Source organism: Megascapheus bottae, chromosome 29, assembly GCF_031878675.1.
Source record: "Megascapheus bottae isolate mThoBot1 chromosome 29, mThoBot2.hap1, whole genome shotgun sequence".
Lineage (NCBI taxonomy): Eukaryota > Metazoa > Chordata > Mammalia > Rodentia > Geomyidae > Megascapheus > Megascapheus bottae.
Genome location: NC_143537.1, coordinates 15072790 through 15095657, shown reverse-complemented (window position 1 = coordinate 15095657; position 22868 = coordinate 15072790). Strand labels below are relative to the sequence as shown.

At 47.5% G+C, this 22868-nt stretch overlaps 1 protein-coding gene across 9 annotated transcripts in view; it reads left to right on the top strand.

Annotated features, from left to right (window-relative positions):
• The window catches only part of Septin8 (septin 8), a 55734-nt gene that overhangs the window by 15767 nt on the left and 17099 nt on the right, over positions 1–22868 (top strand). For 7 of the 9 annotated variants that reach the window (XM_090320839.1, XM_090320838.1, XM_090320840.1 and 4 more), the window contains exon 1: positions 11310–11430. The exons of 1 other annotated variant lie outside the window; for it this stretch is intronic. In XM_090320839.1, the coding sequence (XP_090176965.1) occupies positions 11401–11430 (30 nt within the window). In that variant the 5' untranslated portion in view covers positions 11310–11400. Of the gene's footprint in view, positions 1–11134; positions 11431–22868 lie in introns of those variants that run through there. One more of the 9 variants, XM_090320847.1, reaches the window with a different exon arrangement.

The window sequence follows — 22868 nt, the reverse complement described above, 5'->3', positions numbered from 1 at the left end:
CTGCATGGTCTTGCCAATACAGTTGATCACATTGCATCAGCCTGGGTCTAACTTCAGCAATCCCTAGACTTGACGACAGTCATATGATCCAGCTTCAGTCAGTGAGCCTCTCAAGGAGTTTCTGGAGAGGCATCTGCGAAAAACCGGTGCCAGGGAGAAGCCCTGTGATACCCATCCTCTCTTTCTGTGTCTTTAGCCTCCAAGGCTACCACCTACTATGATTTGAAGTTACACCCCTTCCTTCCTACCTTCCTTCCTTCCTTCCTTCCTTCCTTCCTTCCTTTCTTTCTTCCTTCCTTCTTTCCTTCCTTCCTTCCTTCCTTCCTTCCTTCCTTCCTTCCTTCCTTCCTTCCTTTTTTGCCAGTCCTGGGTCTTAAACTCAAGGCCTGAGTACTGTCCTTGGGCTTTCTTAAAAGACTAGAGCTCTATAACTTTAGCCACAACACCACTTCTGGCTTTTTCTATGTATGTGGTACTGAAGAATCGAACCCAGGTCGTTGTGCATGCTAAGCGAGCACTCTACCACTAAGCCACATTCCCAGCCCTGGAGCTGGACCTTTGTCCCCCAGTTTTCTATATTAGAAAGTTGGGCATCCCTGTGATTAATTATGGTGGTAGAGTCTAAGAGGTACTAATAACTCACATGTATAACCCTAGCTACTCAGGAGACTGAGATCTGAAGATCATGGTTCAAACTCTACTACTAGGCCAAAGTCTCGGTTTTCCCCCCACCCAAATTTTTAATGTGGTGCTGAGGAATCAAACCCTGAGCCTCATGCATGCTAGGCAAGTACTCTACCACTAAGCCACATTCCCAGCCCTGGAGTTGGACCTTTGTCCTCCAGGTTTCTATATTAGAAAGTTGGGCATCCCTGTGATTGATTATGGTGGTAGAGTCTAAGAGGTACTAATAACTCACACGTATAACCCTAGCTACTCAGGAGACTGAGATCTGAAGATCATGGTTCAAAGTCAGGCCAGCCAGGAAAGTCTGTGAGATTCTTTTTTTTTTTGCATTTTTTAAAATTGTAATTAGTAAAAGGGTTACATGATATTTGCCAGATAGAAGGTGCATTAATTCACATACATTGATACCCTTTCACATGTCTTGGTACCCATTTCCCTCTCCCCCCCACATCCCCATCTGTGAGATTCTTATTTGCAATTAACTACCTAAAAGCTGGCTTAAGTAGTAGAGTGAAAAGGCCAAGGGACAGTACCTAGGCCCTGAGTTCAGGGCATACACAAAATGTTTACTCAGCTAGGCACCAGTGGCTCATGCCTGAAATCCTAGCTACTCAGAAGGCTGAGATCTGAGGATCACAGTTCAAAGCCAGCCTGGGCATGAAAGTCCATGAGACTCTTATCTCCAAATAACTACCAGAAAACAGGAAGTGGCGCAGTGGCTCAAGTGGTACAGTGCTAGCCTTGAGCTGAAGAACTCAGGGATAGGCAAGGCCCAGAGTTCAAGCCTCATGACCAACCAAAACAAACAAGCAAAAAAAAAACCCAACAGATGAGTGATAGAACCTTAGATATTCATTAGTTGGCCTAGATGGGGTGTGTGTGTGTGTGTGTGTGTGTGTGTGTGTGTGTGTGTGTGTGTGTATGCGTATGTGAGTATGCGAGTATGCGCACACACGTGCACTGATGTGGGCTTGAACTCAGGGCCTAGATGTTGTCCCTTAGCTTTTTCATTCAAGGCAGACACTCCACCACTTGAGTCACACTTCCATTTCTGGCCTTTTGCTTAGAAACTGGGAATATGAGTCTCATAGATTTTCCTTCCTGGGCTAGCTTCCAGCCATGATCCCCAGATCTCTGCCTCCTGAGTAGCTTGAATTACAGGCTGGCTTAGATAAGATTCTTGGTTAGACCCTTAGGTTTTTGGTTTTTTTCCCCTAGTTCTAGTCCCTAGTCAGCTGGCCCTATCCTATCTGTCTGCCTCTCAGTTATCTATCTCTTGCTTATGTGCTATTATTCCTACTCCGGCTTCACTTTAATTTCCCATGATTCTCTTGGATTTCTCTTCCTGGCTACTCCCCCTGGCATCAGGTGAAACTCTGTCTCTCAGCTCCCTCCAGCAGCATTTTTTCAGACTTCTTTTTGTCTCTCTGAATAAATTCTCCCCAGAGATGTGGTTTTCAGACCTATTTTTAGCTGCCCGATATATAAAACAGATGGAAATGGAGCTATTTGGGGAAGGGGATAGAGCCCCACCTGCTGGAACCTTGTCCCTTTGTCCCTCACTCCCATTCACCATCCCTCTGGGCCCAGTTAGAAAGCCATAGCTCTGCTCTGCAGTGCCATCCCATCTGGAGACTTGCCCGAGTGATTTCCTTCTCTTTAGTTGTCTCTTTCCCCAATGGCTTCCTTCAGGGCTTTGGCCAGCAGGAAGCATTCTTTCTCCCTCACTTCTCTCATGCTCTTCGAAGGTCACATTTTTCCCAAAACATTTTAACTTCTTCCTCTCTGCTAAGCAGTTGTCACCCCATGAGACTTGCCTGTCACTTGCTCCTGACTGTAGGGATGGAGGCCATATTGAAATGGCCTGGCCAATCAGCTGTGTATCTCCTGGCCTTTCCGTAAAGTAACTATCTCAAAGTGTTCCACTTCCTCTGATAGTGGCCTTTTGGGATGCTAGGTAGTTGATATACTTGTAGGATTGTTTTTTAAATCCATATGTTCATTATTCATGTGCCAGTGATGGGGCTTGATCTAAGGGCCTTGTGCTTTTAGTTGGTTTTCTCCATTCAGGGCTGGGGCTCTACCACTGAAGCCACAGCTCACTTCCAGCGTTTTGCTGGGTAATTGGAGATTAAAAAGAATCACATGGGTTTGTTATCCCAGGCTAGCTTTGAACCCCGTTTCTCAGATCTCAGCCACCTAAGTAGCTAGGCATGCCCAACAGTGCCTGGCCTAAATAAGAATTTTAAGGTCATGTTTTTCAAATTTTGCCTGCCTGGTTGGGACAGTCTAGTACTTTTGACAACTTTCAGACTTATACTGCTTAGGACCTAGTTGGTCTGCCCTTCTTTTGAATTGTTTCAATAGCCGTTGATACAAGGCAGAACTGGAAGCCAGAGATAGCGAATGTTGCTTTAAAAAACGTGCATGGGAACGTCTAGATACAGATAATGGATTAAAGCTTCCCGCAATACAAACTCTTCCTCTATTCCTAACAAAATGAAAGAATGCACATAAAACCAGAGGGAAGCCAGGAGTGAGGCCTAGTGGTAGGGTGCTTATCTAGCATGCATGAAGCCCTGGGTTTGATACCTCAGTACCACATACATAGAAAAAGGTGGAAGTGGTGGTGTGACTCAAGTGGTATAGTGCTAGCCTTGAGAAAGCTCAAAGATAGTGCTGAGGCCCTGAGTTCAAGCCCTGGGACTGGCCAAAAATAAAAAGTAAATAAGATCAGGGGGGAAATTTGCTATTAGTAACTAGTACAGTACCTGAAACGTCATCCAAAGATATAGAAGATTCTGGAGTGTCCAGGAGTTGTTCAGTGCATCGTTGCTCCTACCTAACACCTAGGAATGGACCAATTTTATCATCCCTCTGCCCTGCTCCTGTGTCTCTTCTCCCCCTCTCCCTCCCAGGCTTGAACTCAGGGCTTGGGCACTGTCCCTGAGCTTGTTTGTGTTCAAGGTTAGCACTCTATCACTTGAGTCACAGTGCCACTTTTGGCTTTTTCTGAGTAGTCTACTCGAGATTAGAGTCTCATAGGCTTTTCTGCCCAGGCTGGCTTTGAACCTGGATCCTCAGATCACAGTCTATAATCCCAGCTACTCAGGAGGCTGTGAAAGGAAGCAGGGATTCCAGCCCTTAGCTTTTTCCTTGTCTGCAAGGTTGTATTAAGTATTGGTCCACCTAGATATTTTGGCTGAAGGAAATAACGGTTCCAGCCAAATGCTGGTAGCTCATATCTATAGTCCCAGTTACTTACGAGGCTAAGGTCTGAGGACTGTGGTTCAAAGTCAGCTTTGGCAAAAAAGTCCAAGAGCCCCTTATCTCCAGTTAACCAGCAAAAAGCTGGAAGTAGCATGGGGGTTCAAGTGGTAGAGTATCAGCATTGAAGGGAAAACACTTAGTTCAAGGGAGCCATAGTACTTGAATATTAAATATCTTTAAGCTAAGGCATTGAACTAAATAAAATGATAAAGAGAGACTCTTTCTGTTGGCTGATTGGTTAGTTTTGTGCCAGTCCTGGGACTTCAGTTTTATCTAGTAACTGTCCCTAGCTTTTTTGCTCCAGTCTAGCACTTTACCATTTGAACCTTAGCAACATTTTTAGCTTTTTGCTGGTAAAATTGGAGATAACCATCTCATGGATTTTCCTGCCCAGGCTGGCTTTGGTCCAGGAGCCTCAGATTTCAGTGTCCTGAGTAACTAGGATTACACATGCAAATAACAGTGCCTGGCAAATTGGGACTTTTTCCAAGCAGAAAAAAATGTTACACCTGACAGGTAAGAATCCAGCTGTCTTCAGACTTCTTTCCAGAAGAAGAAGATGCAATACCTACCTCATTCTGTGGGAAAAGAGGTGAGACTGACTATTATGCACAGCTGAAATATGTTTTCCAAGTAGAGTAACAAGGCATTCTTTTCAAAAGAAAAAATAGTGGAGCTGGGAGCATGGTCTAGTGGTAGAGTGCTTGCCTAGCATGCATGAAGCCTCGGGTTCAATTCCTCAGTACCACATACAGTAGTGGTACTGTGGCTCAAGTGGTAGAGCGCTAGTCTTGAGAAAGCCCAAGGACCTTGCTCAGGCCCTAAGTTCAAGCCCCGGGACTGGCAAAAAGAAAGAAAAAGAAGAAAAGAAAAGAAAAAACTTCCACACTATTACAATACACTTGAGGTGTACAAGAACGTAGCCTTTAAATTTGAGCCTTTAAATTTTAAGGAAAACAAATGAACAAAATTGTAACAGGGCATTCTTTTTTTTTTTTTTTTTTTTTTGCCAGTTCTGGGCTTGAGCTCACAGCTTGAGCAATATCCTTGGACTTTCTCAAGTCTAGAGCTCTACCACTTGAGCTACAACACCACTTCTCACTTTTTTCTATGTATGTGGTGCCAAGGAATTGAACCCGGGTCTTCATGCATGCTAGGCAGCACTCTACCGCTAGGCCAAACTCCCAGCCCCTGTAACTGGGCATTCTTATAGACATCTGAATCCTTTCTTAGAACAACAGGTCAATAGTAAAATTCAGTTCATTCAGAGATACATTGAAATACAATAAAGAAAATGCAAATAGAGAGCCTGGAGTGTGGCTTAGTGGTAGAGTGCTTTCCTAGCATGCACAAGGCTGTAGGTTCAATTCCTTGCTACCACATGTACAGAAAAAGCCAGAAGTGGTACCGTGGCTCAGGTGGTAGTACTCTATCTAGCCTTGAGGAAGTACAGTGTACAGGCCTGAGTTCAAGCCCCAGGACTGGTAAAAAAAAAAACTGCAAATGGAAAAGACTTGGTAAAAAGACTAGTGAGAAACACTGAAATAATTTAAGCTATACTTATATTGTTATTAAGGTTTGTACAGAGTGGTTACCATTTCATAAGTCAGGTATTGAGTATATTTCCTTATTTTTGAACTATGTTACTTCTTCAACAATGTATTTTAGTTTACATTTAGAATATAAGCTAAGTAATTCTGATAATGTGTTGCTAGAGCATTTTATGGTTATTGTAAACTTAGATAATGTAACCATAGTTAGAAAGTGGGATCTGGGGATAAGAAAAATGATGAAAGGTAGTTTTTCAAAGCAATGACACACACATATGCACACACTTACATATACATAATATGTACTTTAACGAAATGATTAACATCCTAACAGTTTTCACCATTTTTTGTTTAACCTCAAAGGTATCTTTTAGGAAGTAATCTCATCTGTGGTCAGGATACATTGTTTGTGGTTCAACTCTTCCTGAGGTTTCACTTCAAGTTGTTTTAAATTTAAGTAACATGAAACTTAATGCTTTTTGTTTAAACAGTATCTATATTGTCCCCTTTTGTTTTGTTTCATTTCATTTTTTTTTTTCCAGTTGTGGGGCCTAGATGCTGTCCCTGAGCTCTTTTGCTCAAGGCTAGTGCTCTACGACTTTCAGCACCACTTGAGCAAGATTTGAAACCAGCTAGAGCAGTAAAGTCCATGAGATGCTTATATCCAGTTCACCCCCCAAAAATGCAGAAGTGGAGCTGTGGCTCAAGTGATAGAGCATGTGCCTTGAGCAAAAAAAGCTGAGGGACAATGCTCAGACTTCAAGCCTTAGTACTAATTCACACACACACACACACACACACACACACACACACACACACACACACAGGAGGCTAGGGGCAGCATTTTCTGGAGCAGGGTCTGTTATATCAGTTCAGTGTGTTGCTAATTTTTCATATGAGATAAGAATTGGGGTTGGGGGGCCAGGAGTTTGGCCTAGTGGTTAAAGTGCTTGCCTAGCATGCATGAAGACCCGGGTTCAATTCCTTGGTACCACATACATAGAAAAAAAGCTGGAAGTGGTGCTGAGGCTCAAGTGGTAGAGCTCTAGCCTTGAGAAAGTCCAAGGACAGGGCTCAGGCCCTGAGCTCAAGCCCAGGACTGGCAAAAAAAAAAAAAAGAATTGGGGTTGGAGCCAGTCGTGGTGGCTCATGCCAGTGATCCTAGCTGCTCAGAAGGCTGAGATCTGAGGATCAGGGTTCAAAGCTAGCCCAGGAAGAAAAGGACCTGAAACTCTTTTCTCCAGTTACCCTCTAGAAAATGGGAAATGGAGCTTGGCTCAAGGGTAGGGTGGTAGCCTTGAGCTGAAGAGCACAGGGACAGCACCCAGGCCGAGGTCAAGGCCCACGACCCACAAAGAAAAAAGAAAGAAAGAAAAAAAGAGCTGGGATTGGGCAGTGGGAATTGTAGCCTAGTAGTAGAGTGATTGCCTAGCATGCATTCAGTACCACATACACAGAAAAAGGCAGGTGGTGCTGTGGCTCAAGTGGCAGAACATTAGCCTTGATCAAAAGTATTTGAGCATTTTGTTTTTTAATGTACTCAAGCACTTTGTTCAAGCCTCATGACTATCCAAAAACAAAGGAAAGAAAAAAAAGCATTGGGGCTTAGTATCAACTATGTCATATCCTGTATATTCAACTTTCTTCTCAATGTATATTAGCTACTCAAAAGTTTTGGGGATTCTGGGTGTGTGTGTGTGTGTGTGTGTGTGTTGGTACTGGGGTTTGAACTCACGGCCTCACACACTCACTTGGTTTTATTTTGGTCAAAGTTGATTCTTTACCACTTCAGTCACTTTTTTTTTTTTGCTGATGAATTGGGAGATAAGCATCTCAAGGACTTTAAAAAAAATTAGTTTTGCTCAGGCTGTCTTTAGATCATGAATCTCAATCTCAGCCTCCTGAGTAGCTAGTATTTACAAAGTATAAGCTACCAGATCCTGCCTCAGAGGACATCTTACAGAGGCTTTTTTTTTCTGTGTGGATCTCAGCATTCTTCACAGTCATTTGACTGAGGACCAATCTTTTGGTGTGTAGAGGACAGTTGGAAATGCTGTTATAGGAAATCACACTTTGCCACATGAGAAAATAGTTGTTATACTCACCTTTTGAGTCACTACAGATAATTCTCTCCCCTTCAGAAGTTCTGACCAGCAGTAACAGCAGCAGCAGCATTAAAAAAAATAATAAATCATAACCAGCCCAGTGGTTAATACTGTCAATCCTAGCTACACTGGAAGCTGAGATGCCTGGAGCCAGTCCAAACAGAAAAGTCTCTGAGACTAATATCTCCAACTAACTACACACACACGCACACACATACACACACACACACACAAGAAGCCAGAAATGGAGCTTGGTTCAATTGATAAGAGTCACAAGCTTTGAGTAAAGAAGTTCAAGGATAGCAACTAGGTCCTGGGTTCAAGCTCCAGGCACTTACCCCCCTCCCCCACCAAAAAAGTGAGGAAGAGTCTATGGATGGGGAGGCTACCAGGCAGGCTAAGGAAGAGTGTGTATGGGGATGAATGTAGGCCAAGAAGTGTGTGGGCATGTATGAAAGTAACACAATGGAACTCCTTGAAAGGGGAAGTAAGAGACAGTGATAGATAGGGTGTGGTTGACCAAGGGGAAGTATGTATGTGTGGAAATGTGACAATAAAACCTCTGCTTGCACAACTAAAGTATGTTAATAAAATAAATAATTGAAAAATAATAAATAATTGAAGTCAGCCTAGCCTATGAGGTTGTAGCTTGTGCCTGTATTCCTACTCAGGAAATTGAGATTTGAGGGTCTCAATTCAAAGCCAGCACTGGCAGGAAAGTTTTAAGACTCTTCTAATTAGCTACCAAAAAAAGCTGGGTGCTGGGCTGTGGCTCAAGTGGTAGAGCACCAACCTTGAGCAAAAAATCTCAGGGAAGGTCCCCGTTCCTGAGTTCCAGTCCTAGGATTGGCCACTGCAACAACAAAATGTGAGTTGTGATATAGAAGAAAATAACAGTTGGGAGTGATTAGGGGTTCTTAACCTCTTGAGCCAGAACTCCACTTCTGGTTTCTGGTGATTAACTAGAGGTAAATGTCTCCTGAACTTTTCTTGCCTGGGCTGGCTATGGGCTATTTTCCCCAGATTTCAGTCTCCTGAACAGCTAGGTTTACAGGCAGCACTGACTGGGTGTGACTTTTTGCCAGTTGTGGGGGGCAGGGGAAAGCCAATATTTACAGTTTAGGATGATTGAATCAACACTGTCGATATTCTCTCTGGGTTGACATTAAGGACCTTGTACTTTTGTGAGGGAGATAGGAATAAACAGTGTATTTCAGCTCTGGTTTATAAAGCCCTTATTTATTTGATTCTGTGCTTGAGTTGTACCTGTATCTTTTTTTTTTTTTTTTTTTTTTTTTTTTTTTTTTTTTTTTTGCCAGCCCCAAGGCTTGAGCTCAGGGCCTGAGCACTGTCCTTGGGTTTTCTCAAGGCTAGAGCTCTACCACTTGAGCCACAGTACCACTACCTGCTTTTCTTATGTATGTGGTTACCAAGGAATTGAACCAGGCTCTTAGAGCATGCTAGGCAAGCACTCTTATCACTAGACCAAACTCCTGGCCCTGTACCTGTATCTTTAGGGTAAGGAAAGGTAGGTACAGCTATGTAACTTACCCAGGTAAGGCTAAAAGACTAGCAAGGGATGCAGGGCAGGATTTCACCCAGGAAAGTTAGCCTTATATCCAGATCCTCTAACCCACTGCCATGACCTGTTTCTTCCTGGCAGTACTGGGGTTTGCACTCAAGGCCTCACATTTGCTAGACTAGTACTGTGCCACTTAAGCCACAACTTCAGTCCTGTTCATTGCTTTTTTGTTGTTTGCTCCTCTCTTTGGCCAGTCCTGAGTCTTGAACTTAGGGCTTGGGCACTGTCCCTGAGCTGCTTTTGCTCAAGGCTAGCACTCTACCACTTGAGCCCCTGTGCCATATCCGGCCTTTTCTGTTTATGTGGTACTGAGGAATTAAACCTGGGGCTTCCTGCATACTAGGCAAGCACTCTACCACTGAGCCACATTCCCAGCCCTTTTTATTTTTATTTTTATTTTATTTTATTTTGAGATACGATCTCGTGCATTTTTCTGCCTGGGCCAGCCTTGAATCCCAATCCTTACACTTTCGGTGTCAGTTGGGATTACAGGGTTGAGCCACAGGTTTTGTCTTATTTGTTAATTAAAGAAATATATAAGGACCAACCCAGAATGGTAGAGAAGAATAAACTGAAACGTTGTCAGGATAGTCCAATGGGATGGGAACTGTAGTTTGCTGGAAAAGGAAAACTAAGGTGGGAAGGCAAGGAAAATAGCAGTCATGGTGGAATAGGGAGGGTGATCAGAACCCAGGGTGCAGGGAGGGGGGGTCAAGTCTAGATGCAGTCTCAAGGCTGCTCCATCAGCACAGGTTTCCAAGCAGAAGGGAAGAGCTGTTTCTTGGGAAGGTGTTGAGGTGTGGGGAGAGGGTAGATGTATCTGGAATGAGGCTGTGGGCAGACTGAAGACAGCAGAAAGATGAGGGAGCAAGGATATAACAGATTTTCAGAGGATTAGGAGCTGCATTTGTGTGTGTGTGTGTGTGTGTGTGTGTGTGTGTGTCCATCCATCTGTCCGTCAGTTCCTCCTCTGTCCTGGGACTTGAACTCAAAGCCTGGGAACTATCTCCTGAGTTTTTGTACTCAAGGCTAGCACTCAACCACTTGAGCCACCCCTCCACTGTTGACTTCTGGGTGCTTCATTGGAGATGAGAATCTCATAGGCTTCCCTTTCCAGATTGGCTTTGAACCTCAAATCTCAGCCTCCTGACTAGGTAGGATGACAGACATGAGCCACTGGTACCCAGTTTGGGGTGCTGCATTGTATTTGGCTAGTCGCTGAAGAATTACACAGCTTCCTGAGGCCTCCAGCTTGGGCATAGGTGTGAGTATGCACCTTTTGGGTGGTGAAAATATGCCTGCATTAGGAACCGGGAACCTCTGGGCACCAGGGCAGGACTCCATGAATACAGCATCCCAAATTATAGAGACAGGGAGGGCGATGGGTCATTAGCAATACAACGTGTTGGCCACCGAGTTTTCGGATGCACGAAACGTGCACATTCGTTGCGCAAGGAGTCAGAAGCTGGTACCTTGCCCAGGAAGGCAGCCAGGCCGGACACACCAGGTCCTCGCCCTGGTTCCCCAGCCCAGGCTCGGGGTGTGAGCATCAGGTGGGACCCGAGGCAGAGAACAGAAGAGGCAAAAAAGCAGCCCTGCCTCCCTGGATGCGGTCGGCCCGGCTGGCAACTCACCCACGCTCAGCCTGAGGGGTGGGGAGGTGGGGGGGGGTTCCCAGGAATTTGCAAGCTCATGCGGGTAGAAGGCAGCCCCAGGGTGCACACCTCGCTCCTCCCCACTCTCCCCTTCCTCTTGCGGGAGTGCCTGGCGCCTCCCCCCCACCCCAGCTCGAATCCAAGCTCGGAGGAACAGGCATCAGACCACGATCCACCCCCAGACACCGCGGCGCGTGTCCCCCCCCCCACCTTCTCCACTGTTCAGCTCGTGGACTACAAGTCCCAGCAGCCCTCGCAGCGGGCGCCTCCCGCCTGGCCGCAGAGACCCCCCGGGCTGTCCCCGCGGCGGGGGCTCGGGTTGCGCTCGGGGGCCGGGGCCGGGCGAGACGGGGAGGCCGGTCCAGCGAGTGGAGGCGGAGGGGCGGCTCCGCGACTTCTCCCGCCGCCAAGTGGAGTTTCCAGGAAGTGGCCATATTGGATCCATTGAGCCGCAGCCGCTCGGGCGGAGCGCGTCCCGCAGCCGGCTGGTCCCCGTCACCGCCCCGGCGCTCGCTGCAGCCCCGGCCTCGCCAGCCGGCGCGGAGCTCACCATGGCGGCCACGGACTTGGAACGCGTGTCGGTGAGGATCCGGACCAGGCTGGAGGGCGCGCGGAGAAGGGCGCGCGCTGACGGGGTCTCCCCGAGAAGGGCGCGCGCGGCGGGGGTCTCCTGGAGAGGGGCGCGCGCGGGGGCCGCGCACGGGGCGCGAGCCGGACTGGGCGGGGGTGTGTGTGTGTGGGGGGAGGGGGTCTGGTGGGAAGGGGCGCGCGCAGCGGGCTGTCAGTGTCACGACCTGGCCTCGACGCTGGGCCAGCCTGGGGGGCGTGTGGGGGGGAACCTTGGACTGCGGGGTGGGGTAGAGGTTGCTGGCTAGAAAACAGCTTTCGTGGGAAGCGAGCCAAAGACCCTCCTGGGCTCTGGGTAGGTGTGAATGTCGACAGACCCGGATTTCCAAGTCCACGGTGTCTGTGTGATGGTGTGTATGTGGGGGGTAAGATCCGAGACTCCTCCATTCCCCCTCCGCACATTTCCCAGAATGGTTTTATTTTTTATTTTTATTTTTTTGCACGTCTAGGGAGACTCCTAGACGCGCAGGTGCTGTTGTTGGGTTGACACCCGAAGGATCTAGATGAAGCGCTCCCCCCCGGATAAGCTCAGGATGGTTATAGACTTCAGTCTTGAAGACCCTGGGCTTGATTGCCCTTCCCTCTGCTTCCTTCCTCCATTTCCCCTCCCCGCACCTGCATCCTGGGTGCGACTCTTTTCCAGGCCGGGCCAGGCCTCCGTGGTTGAGTCTGAGGCAGCTGAATTCCCCACTGCCAGGCGCTGAAACCATTATAAATTCAGTCCATTGGAGTGTTTGGGGTCCCCTGGTGATCAGCGTCTACCTCTCCTTTGGGCTGGTGGTCCCTTGCTACGGTGTCTCTGAATCTGAGCCAGGCCATAGCCAACTTCCTAAAGGATTTCTTGTTAAAATAATTTCTCTCGGGGAGGGAGGCCTTTGGGAGGGTTGTGACTGAGCTCCTCTAGAGTCTAAGGCTGGATCTGGGTGTGTCTGGGAGGCTGGGCTGTGACAGTGAAGGAAGCTCTGTCCTCTTGCCAGTTTGTGAGGCCCTGGTCTGTTGGAAAGGGAGGAAGGAGGAGGAGGGGGAGGAGGGAGGGCCCTGGGCTGTTTGGAAGGAGGGGAAAATTCTATGTGACCGATAACGAATTGGTTCTGGGACTAAATAAGGGAGTCGGGACTTATGTAATTCATGCTATAAATACTGTCATCTGCATTTCTATATGTAAATTTCCTCTTCCGTCTGAAAAAAGAAATACTTTCGTTGGTCTCGGGAACTATGCAGGAACTCAGCAGGAACAGTTCAGGTTTTTAGAATGTGTTGAGCTGGGGAAGATGGCTTGGCTATTGGTTAAAGAAATTTACCCCAGGGAGCAGATTCCGAAGGGGAGGGCCCAGTCTGAGATACACTTCACCCCTGAGCTGAAAACTGGGGATTTATCAACTGGAGAAAGGCAGTGCTGAAACCCTGAGACACCTGCCAAGTCACTGGAGATCAAGAGACACTTGTGTATGCTTATGTGGTGTCCAAGTGCATTTTCTGTGCCCAGCTGACCGGAAAGTTATGTCTGGGTCTTGTCTATGGTCAGAGGTTGCTCTAACTGTTGATCTTGAGAATGTCCAGATGGGAGTGTTTGGATAGGAATGAGACAGCCTGATCATGACTTCTGGATGCTATGTGTTGGTCATATGACTTTAGACGATTTCTTTAACTTCCCATTATGCTCCTTTGTATGATGAAACACAAATACTGTTTTCCTGATAGGGTTATTGTGGGGACTCGGTGAGAATCCAGTGTAGGCGCCTGGTAAAGGCACAGTAAATGACACCGAATCCCTAGGGTCTATGTGTCAAATGTACCAGAAAGTACATCTGAGGAGGAGAGTTTGGTCTGTTGCATGCTTTTACCATAGGTGCTTGCTAGCATTATCTATCTACAGAGGTGGGGGGAGGGCATTATCTATCCTACAGAGGTGGGGGGAGGGCTGGCTTACTCACCGACTCAGCTTGGAAGATGCACCTTGTTTGTTTTTGGACCACTTCTGTGAGCAGTTCAGACATGAACCATTGAGAGCTGAGCCACAGAGAAGAGACAGGCTCAGATCTGAGTGCTAGGGTTTGGTTACTGTGTCATCCTAAACTAGACAGATGGACAATTTCATGCCCTCTGCACCCTGGACAGTCAACCTGCTGAGAACACTTGCATTTGGGTGAACATCTTGAGTGGGGATTGGCTAGAATTTGGGGAGTCTGGACTCCCATTCTCTTCTGTTCCTGGCTTGTCATCCTGGGAAAATAATTCTTTCTTTTATCTTGCTGTAAAATGGGCCCAAGCATAGGGATTCTTCAAAGAGTTTGTAGCAAGTTAATTGCTGTGTGTAGCTGATAGTGCACAGTTGTCTCACCAGCCCCAGGTGGAGCTGTAGCAGGTGTCTGCTGCCCCCTCTGGCCTGTACTGTGGTCAGACCAGCCCTGCAGGTGGCCTGGGAACTCTCCCAACCTGGAGCTTAGAAGAGCTCAAAGTTTTACTCTGAGATGGCTGTGTGCTGAATTCCTGGTTCCCGCCTTCATAGCATGGCATACATACCAGCCTTGGTCTTGGGGTTTGGATCAGTCCTTGGGAGTGCCCTTTTTGGGCACTTTCCCTCACTCTTTCTGTGCTTTCCTCCTTCCTAGTTTCTGAGTTTCATTCCTTACTACTCTAAGATTCAGCTTCTATGGTTCTGTGGGGGCAAGGTACAGACCTCCTTGGTGTGCGGGTTGGGGGGGGAGAGGCTGTAGGTCCTGGGCAAATGAAGGTAAGGAATGGGAGAGAAGAAACATGAGTCTTGTCAGTTGCATGCTTGGCATTCTTCCCAGCCAGGCACCTACCCTCTCCCCCCCAGCTCTGTTTTATCCTAGCACCATCTGCTACTTCCCTTGACACCCCTGTAATCTTGATGCTTCCCCGTGAAGCAGATTATCCAGGGAATGTCTATTCTGTCCCCCAGCAAGGGATCTGGAGGCACCCTTCTTACCCAAGTGGTGCTGGCATCCTCCGACACAGTGCGGAGTATCTTCCTGTCCTCTGTAAATGACCAGGAACCTGGCTGCCAAGCCTTTCTGAAGGAGAAATGATGGTTGAGCAAGTCATATGTCTATGCAACTCTCAGTGCCTGGTAACATAGAGGAGGGTCACACATGGGCACCCCAAGAAGAGCTGTATGCCTGGCTTTCCCCAAGAATAGGAGTCTGCCTCCCCCCCCCCCAGCCACTGTGGCATTGTACCAGTTGTGAGTGCTCATTCTCCTGGGACCATGGCAGGAGTAGATCAGGGCTGCAGAGTGGAGGGGAAAGCATTGGTGATCAACAGGCGCATTTGGTGTGGGACTGACTAGGTTAAGAACAGGGAGGATGGCAAGAAGAGACTAACTGGGCTGGGAATGTGACTTCGTGGTAGAGTGCTTGCCTAGGATGCAGGAAGCCTTGGGTTAAATTCTTCAGTACCACATACACAGAAAAAGCTGGAAATGGTGCTGTGGTTCTTTTGCGCAAGACTAGTACTCTACCAGACTAGAGTACTAATCTTGAGCAAAAGAAGCCCAGGGACAGTGCTCAGGCCCTGAGTTCAAGCCCCAGGACTGGCAAAAGGAGGAGGAGGAGGAGGAGGAGGAAGAAGAGATGGAGACGAAGACTATCCATGGTCCTCAGAGGCTGAGTGTTAGGTCATGGACTTTCTTTGGTAAGAGTTCTGACTGGCAAGGAGGGTCCTGGATGCCTTGTGCCTGTCATCTTTTGGATGCCAACAGGCTGTAGTTGAGCAAGGAGCCAGCCTGGGTATGAATGGTCATCAGTTAGTAAAAGATAGGTCTGCAAACCCACACCCTAGTACCTGAGGACGCCTCGGGATAACTGAGAGGATGGAGCGTCTTGGATTCACAAAGCCCAGGACTTTGCGCATGCTAGGCAAGCACTCTACCACTGGGCCACACTCCTGGCCCCGAGCCTCTTGAATTCTGAGCTCGGAGACTAAGTGAAGGCGGATATCAGGGACAGTCATTACTTTGCATGTCTGGCTCCAGCCCAGCTACCCAGGCAGCAGCTGCAGGATGACAGAGCGAAGGGCCTAAGGGCTGGCTGGACTCTTTCAGCTTCTTGGCTCTGGGCTGCCATTTGGGATTCCCACGCATGGCCCCAAGCTTTTCTAGGCAGACAGGAACAAGGCATACCTGTCTGGGGGGGGGGGAGGAGGGGAAGAGTTGTCTTCTAAGATCAGGGTGCCCTCAAGGGAAAGCAGGGTGCTCTTTGCTGGCTTCCTGGGGAGGCATTTGCTCCCTAAAGTGGAGGCTGGTGAGGACAGGGGAAGAGGCTTCTTGTGGAAGTAGCTGCAGTTTTGCCCTCCTGGTTGTCTAGGAGCAAATTTGCCTATTCTTTTTCTCAGACTATATAGTTTCAAAACTATATAGAGGAACAAAAAGTAGGGAAGGAATAGAGGTACATTCTAAATATCTTCCTGAGGCCTGGGACTCAAGAGGGGCCATGGGCTTGCACCCAAGACCCATCTGTGGGTCCTGAGGCAACCCCGATCCTCTCCCTGGTGGTGGGGTGAAGGGCAAGCAACAGCAATGAGTAACAAGCCACATCCTCAAGCCTTAGTGGTACCCAGACATTCCTCTGGTCTTTGCCAGCCTGGCATCCATCAGGGAGTGGGAAGGAAGGCAGGACCATCTTCTTTCTTCTGAGGCTGGAGCTGCATGCCATTTTCTCTCCTTCTAAGAGGCTGGGCCGCTTGTGGCTTCCCCAGTTGCCAGGCAGTGAGCCACCTCTGTAGTTACTAGCCAAGTAAAGAACTAAGGTTCTAAGCACCTTTGGAGCTTGGAGTGCTTTCTCCCCCATCTGCGCAACAAAGCCCAAGGAAGTGTCTCAGTGTCCTGGGCTGGGTGTGTGGGCCGGATGGGCCTGCCCTTGGTTCCTCAAAGATCTGTTTTTGACAGAAGTGTGAATCAAACCATCTTTAATTAATAAGTTGCAATCTGGCTGCAGAAAGAAAGAAAATGCCTTACCATGATAGAGAAGCAGAGAGGAGAAAGTACTGGGACCTGGGGAGGAGTGGCCTTGCACTTGTTAGGGTAGAAAATGACTAGCATCCCAGCCATTCTCCTGTCATTGTCACCTGACTTCCTCCATGGTGACAGGATGAAAGTTGTCCTTCCATGTTTTGTGTTGTTCCTGTAGAAAAAAAACAGTATCCTCTCGATTTGGCCAGGTATGTCCTGCCTCTGGTTTTCTCTCTAGGCCCAGGGTAGCAGCATCCCCCATCCCTGCCCTCTCACATGAAGTCTTTTTGGTTATTTCCCGTAACCTCTGACCTGGGCTTACAAGCTTGCTATGGAATCTTGGGACCAGAGCCTATGACTTGCCTGGGAAAATTCCTAGGATTCTTCTTGGACTCAAGGACAGTTGTGCTTATGACCATGAGTTCTGGCCAGAGGCCTCTGTGCTCCAGCTATTTAAGGCCCTAGGCTGCTGGGAGGAGCTGAAACTGGAGCTGGAGTTTTGTGCCAGGAACATGGGTGGAGAAGGCTCTCAGTAGTGTAATGATTCCTGGGTCCACTTATGAATGACATCAGGGGACCTTCCTAGAGATAGAGCACTTTTGGGGAATGGTCTTCCAGTCTACATGACAAGGTGCACAGACTACTCTATTCTGTAGAAGACCTGGTTGGGGTTGGGGGAAGCTACTTACTGTTCATGACTCAAGAGGTATCTTCTCTATTCTTACCCCACCCATCTCAACACCACCCTAGTTTGAGGAGTCAAGGATTAGTCAGTCACTCAGTTTCACTGGCAGTGTTGATTGGGACATCAGTGGCTTCTGAATCCTTTCTACCTAAAAGCCTGTTTTTGTGTCCCACAGCAATGTGGTTGTCTCCTCCAAATCCCATCTCACATCTTACAGAAATGGGCAGTATCTCTCAGCTGGCGATTAGAATTGATCCAGGAGGCTCAGACATAGCATTTCCTGACCAGGAAAAGGACGTCCCAGTTATCCACTGGGCTGCAAAACAAAATACTGTCCTCCACTTTGTTCTAGATGGCCAGGCATGGAGGATCACAGCCAGTTGAAGCACTTATTATTTTTGGTTGTTGTCTTTGATGTGTCAAAGGAATGATGACACAGAAACCCGGGACTTGGCTCAGGAACCAAAAGCTTGTTAGTGATTAGAGAGGGAATAATGGCCCCATGGAGTTTCTCATTATGTCTGTAGAGTTCAGAGCTGCTAATTCATTCTCTCTCTCTCTCTCTCTCTCTCTCTCTCTCTCTCTCTCTCTCTCTCTCTCTCTCTCTCTCTCTCTCTCTCTGCTAGGAGTTTGAAGACATCTAGTGTCTTTGTACAACTACTTAAAAAGAATAAGTAAACAAATACAAGCTATCAAAGCCTTTGGAATATAGAATAGTACTTCTAAGAAGAGAATTTAATCACTGTGAATATGCATGAGTACCACATACACAGAGAAAGCCAGAAGGGGCACTGTAGCTCAAGTAATAGAGCATAGCAAAAAGTGTTCAAGGACAGTACCCAGGCCCTGAGTTTAAGCCCCAGGACCGGCAAAGAAAGAAAAAGAAAAAAAAGAAAGGAAGGAAGGAAAGGACAGCATATTGTAGCTAACTTCATGGTGGGTGCAGGGAGAGACGTATGGATTAAATAAGATTAGAGACTCTGGTGATGGTGGTTCATGTCTGTAATCTTAGCTACTCAGAAGGCTGAGATCTGAGTTTGAAGCAGTTTGATGACAATTCAGGTAGAAAAGTCCATGAGATTCTTATCTCCAATTAGTCATCAAAAAGCCAGACGTAGAGGTGTGGCTCAAATGGTAGAGTACCAGCCTTGAACAGAAAAGTGAGACTAGAGTTGGACATCACGAGTGATGGATGTTAGCTGTTGTGGTCATTGTAGTGTTCTTTTTTTCCTATTTTATTTTTACCTGTGTGAACACTTCAGTTTAGAATGAACTGCCAGGCGTCAAGTGGTTCATTTCTGGTGCCTGGCACATAGCGGATGGATGTGTCCAATGAGTGTGCCCAACTAATGGGGATGAGCCGGAAATCTCCGAATAGGAGAGGCAGGGTTGTAGAGTACTTTGGAACAAGTCCCTGCTGGGCCCTGGTTTGTCCTTTAGCTTCCCTATGCCTCAGCTTCACTAGTATCTGCCACAGGAAGGGGAAGGGCTAAGAGTCTTTATTAGCATGTAGTACTCCTCAGTGTGGAGCCAGTGTTATCTTTGACTTCTACTTTTTCCCATGATTGTGACCATCGACCTTTGGCCTTCCATACCTTTCCTCCCTGGAGGCCCCTGTCTTACTGTCTCTTATCTCTATGTGGGCAATTTCCCTTTATAGACTGGCTGGTCAAGCTGCTGTCTGTCATAAGTGCTCACTCTCATCAGTGAGGCGATATAGAGGGAAAGCCAGAGGCAGGACAGACTTTGGGGGACCTATGTGGCTCGGCCATCCTCTGTGAGGTCTTTAGCCATAGACTAGCTTTTCTGATGGTTATGAGATGGTTATAAAGGTACCTGCCACCTGTGTCACTTGCTATGACCACCAGTCATAGCATCGACATGCTGATTGGCTTTCACCAGCTGTCAGGGCAACCAATGAGAAACCTGACTCAATCTAAGTCATGGTAGCTGAGTTGTGGAGGGGATGTTTCAGATGCTGCTGGCTCCTCCTGAGCTGTGACCCCCCCCCTCCAACCCCCAGGTCAGTAGGACCTGGAGGACTGAGGTACTTTGGATTGTCTGTCATATTGATATCAAATGTATGATCTGCCAGTATTATTAGTGAGACTGATCCCTCAATGAAGCTGGAAGGTCAAGGGCACATTAGTTTCTTGAGGCCAGAGAAGAACACTTGAACACTTGTCTCCAGTGGCCATTCTGTGTGTGTGTTTGTGTGTGTGTGCGCACACAGCTTGAACTGGGGATGTAGGAATTATCCCTGAGCTTTTTTGCTGAAGGATAGTGCTCTACCGCTTGAGCCACAGTTCCACTCGCAACTTTTTTTGGTTATTAATTGAAAATAAGAGTCTCACTGATGGCTAGGACTGTGGCTTAGTGGTAGAGTGCTTGCCTAGCATGCGTGAAGCCCTGAGTTCCATTCCTTGGTGTCACTTAAACAGAAAAAGCTGGAATTGGCACTGTGGCTCAAGTGATAGAATGCTATCCTTGAGCGAAAGAAGCTCAGGGACAGTGCCCAAGCCCTGAATCCAAGCCCCAGGACTGGCAAATAAAATAAAATAATCTCCCTGACATTCATGCCCAGCCTGGCTTTGAATTGAAGATCCTCAAATCTCAGCCTGCTGAGTAGCTAGGATTACAGATGTGAGCCACCAGTGTTTGCCTCCAAGCAACCATTCATGTGTGTACAAACTCTGATACCTCACAGGTCTTTGAAACAGCCGTTGCCCAAGGGAAATAGCTCTTGGTGGCACAGGTGATGCTATCTCTGTTCTTACCATGCTTTCACAAAAGGACCAATCTGTGTAAATGAAGGCTGGGCTGCTGTGCCTGGGTTTATGTGTGGCAGGGTGTGTTTGTGTGTGTGTGTGTGTGTGTGTGTGTGTGTGTGTGTGTGTGTGTGTGGTTTCCAGACACAGCTGACTTGGTGGGTTTGGGCGGCAGCCTACAGGATGTTGGATTGCACCCTGATTGTGTCACCCTTGGAAGGAAAAGATGAATAAACACATAGCTTTCTCTGCAAGCACAGCACGCCTTCAATTTTCAGTCTCGCTTGAAAAGTAAAAAGTACAAAACCAAAACCTTTCCAGAGTGACTGTTGAGTCCTTCGTGGGATCCTTAAGCTGCCGTGAGCAGGTCGAGCCTGGAGTAAATAATGAAGCCCTATGGAAGGCCCACAGGCGCAGTAGCAGTTGGAGATGCTTTCAGTAACTGCTAAATGGTAGTTCTGTCTAGTATCCCAGCATAGTGCGGGAAGGGAAAAGTAGGGAGAAATAGGAAACCTGATCTCCCCAACCTGCAGCCAGTTTCCGGAAGCAAATGGAATAAACAGGTGGAGAACCAAGTCCCATACAGAGATAACTAACAGTGCCAAGAAATGGGATCACTGCCAGAAAGGTCTGGATGTAAGTACTTAGGGGCCAGGAAAGGGCCTCTTCCTGAAGCTCAAGAGCCCCCGGAAAGACTTGAAAAGGGAGCTTGGACATAGCCAGCTGGGCTAGAATCGAGTCAGTTAAGTCCTAAAATGCCACGGTAAGGGGCATCCTGAGCCCCATGCTGAGTTTCCTGATGGGGGTACCAGTGAGAGGAGCCTTGAAACTCATTATTGGGTTGGGTTTAGTAAGGAGACTGGACACAGTGTCCTGGGGATAGGCCATTTATAAGAACAGAGACTTCAGCCAGGTCCTGGTGGCTCAGGCCTGTAATCTTAGCTACTTAGGAAACTGACACTGAGGATTGTGGTTCAAAGTAAAGCCAGCTTGGGCAAACACGTTTGAGAGACTCTTACCTTAAATTTACTAGCAAGAAGCCAGATATGGAGCTGTGGCACAGTGGTAGAGAAAAGAAATTTTGCTATTATTAAGTAGTTATACAAAGGGGTTACAATATCATAGGTCAATACTTCTTGGTTAAGTGCCACCCCTTCGTCCTTTCTCCCCTATTTTCTCCCTTGTGTCCCTACCCTCAGGTTACATACTTCATTGTTTTAAGCATCCTGTATCTTGACTATATTTGTTGAGTACCAGTCTTGACTCCCCCCTCCGAAAAAAAGCCAGGCAAGAACACACCAGGCCCTCAGTCCTGGCACCAAAAAAAAAAGAGAGAGAGACTTTGCTGAGAATTGGAGAGGACAGGCTTACAAACCACTCTGATGTGGTTTTGCAGAGAGGTCACGTGAGTTCTGAGCATCCAACAGACATTTGTAGTCACTGGTACATGGCTTTAGGAAGAGGGTATATAAGTAGCAAAAGAATGGTTCAAGTGCCAGAGGGGTCAGGCCAAGACTAGAGTTGTGGCTTTAAAAGGCAGGCATCCAGATGTTGAAGAGAGCCCTGTTAGGCCAGGGGTTCAGAGCCCCTCTGGTCTGGCCTTCCCCCACCTCTGCCCACTGTGCTGTATTTACATTGTGTTTCTGTAGTCATTGGCTCCTGGGCTATGTTTTACATTCTTACTTCCTCCGTGCTGCAGATGGGGCAGGCAAAACTGACCATTCTCCTGTCCTTGCACTTTTCAGTTGGTGCTTAGGGTACTGACATTCAGGATGAAGGAAGTATGTTTCTACCCTGTGTGGGGCTGTGTGGGTGTGCCCTCCAGTCAGGGCTGAGCTTGCATTCCTACCATCCAGAGGCCACATTCTATGCCCATTCCTAAGAAAGCCAGACAAACCATCTCCACAGCTGGAGTCTGACCTTCACCCTTTGCTTTAGTTCTTTAGAGTTGCATTTTTTTTTTTTTTATAGTGCGGTGGGCCAGCTCTGCTAGCCTCTGTTCACTTTGACCCTGCTGCCCACTTCTCAGCTAAGGTCAAGCTCCTGCATTCTCCTCCAGAATCCTCTGCCTAAACAAAGCCCAGCTGGGAGAGGACGGCATAGCCAGAACCTAGGGATTGATTGCTAGAGAATACCAAAAGGAGGAGGGAGCCCAATTGTGGGCTGTCTTCATGAATACTGGAAAGGCTTGAAAAGGGAAATTGAAGATAGCCAGCTGGGCTGGAATTGAGCCAATTAAGAAAGACCTAAAATGCCATGGTAAGGGATTTGGACTTGGCCCACCCATCCTGGCCCCCCAAGAAGCTAGTGTTGTAAGCTTGAGCCAACTTGCCTGGTTTGAAATGTTTTTTGATTTTTTAACAATATGTGGGGGGAAGGGAGTCAAAATTGGGTATAATCTAAAAATACGGTTAATTGATCTATAGATGCATTCCAGTCTGGGTTTCTTGAAGTCTATAATATTCAAGGGAGCCAGCTGCTGATGGCTCATGCCTGTGATCCTAACTACTCAGGAGGCTGAGATCTAAGGATCCCAGTTCAAAGCCAGCCCAGGCAAGAAAGTCCATGAAACTCTTATCTCCTATTAACTACCAGAAAACCAAAAGTGGTACTGTAGCTCAAAGTGGTAGAGAATACGCCTGGAGCAAAAGAGCTCAGGGACAGTGCCCCATGTTCAAGCCCCATGACTGACAAAAACAAGTTTAAAAGACACATGGTACACATCTGTCATGCCGGCATTTAGGTGGCTGAAGCAGGGGGATCATGAATTCATGGCCAGTCTCAAAAACAAACAAACAAACAAGACCCCCTACTGTGGACCCATCTTGGGGCTCCTCCTGGTTGGGCAAGAACACCAATGAGTCCCACAGGGTAGCAGCCAGACTCCCTGGGGCTATTCGTGATTGGAAACATGAAGTTCCAGCCCCAAGCAAACCTGGTCATCCCACCTAGAGCTGAGATTCAGGG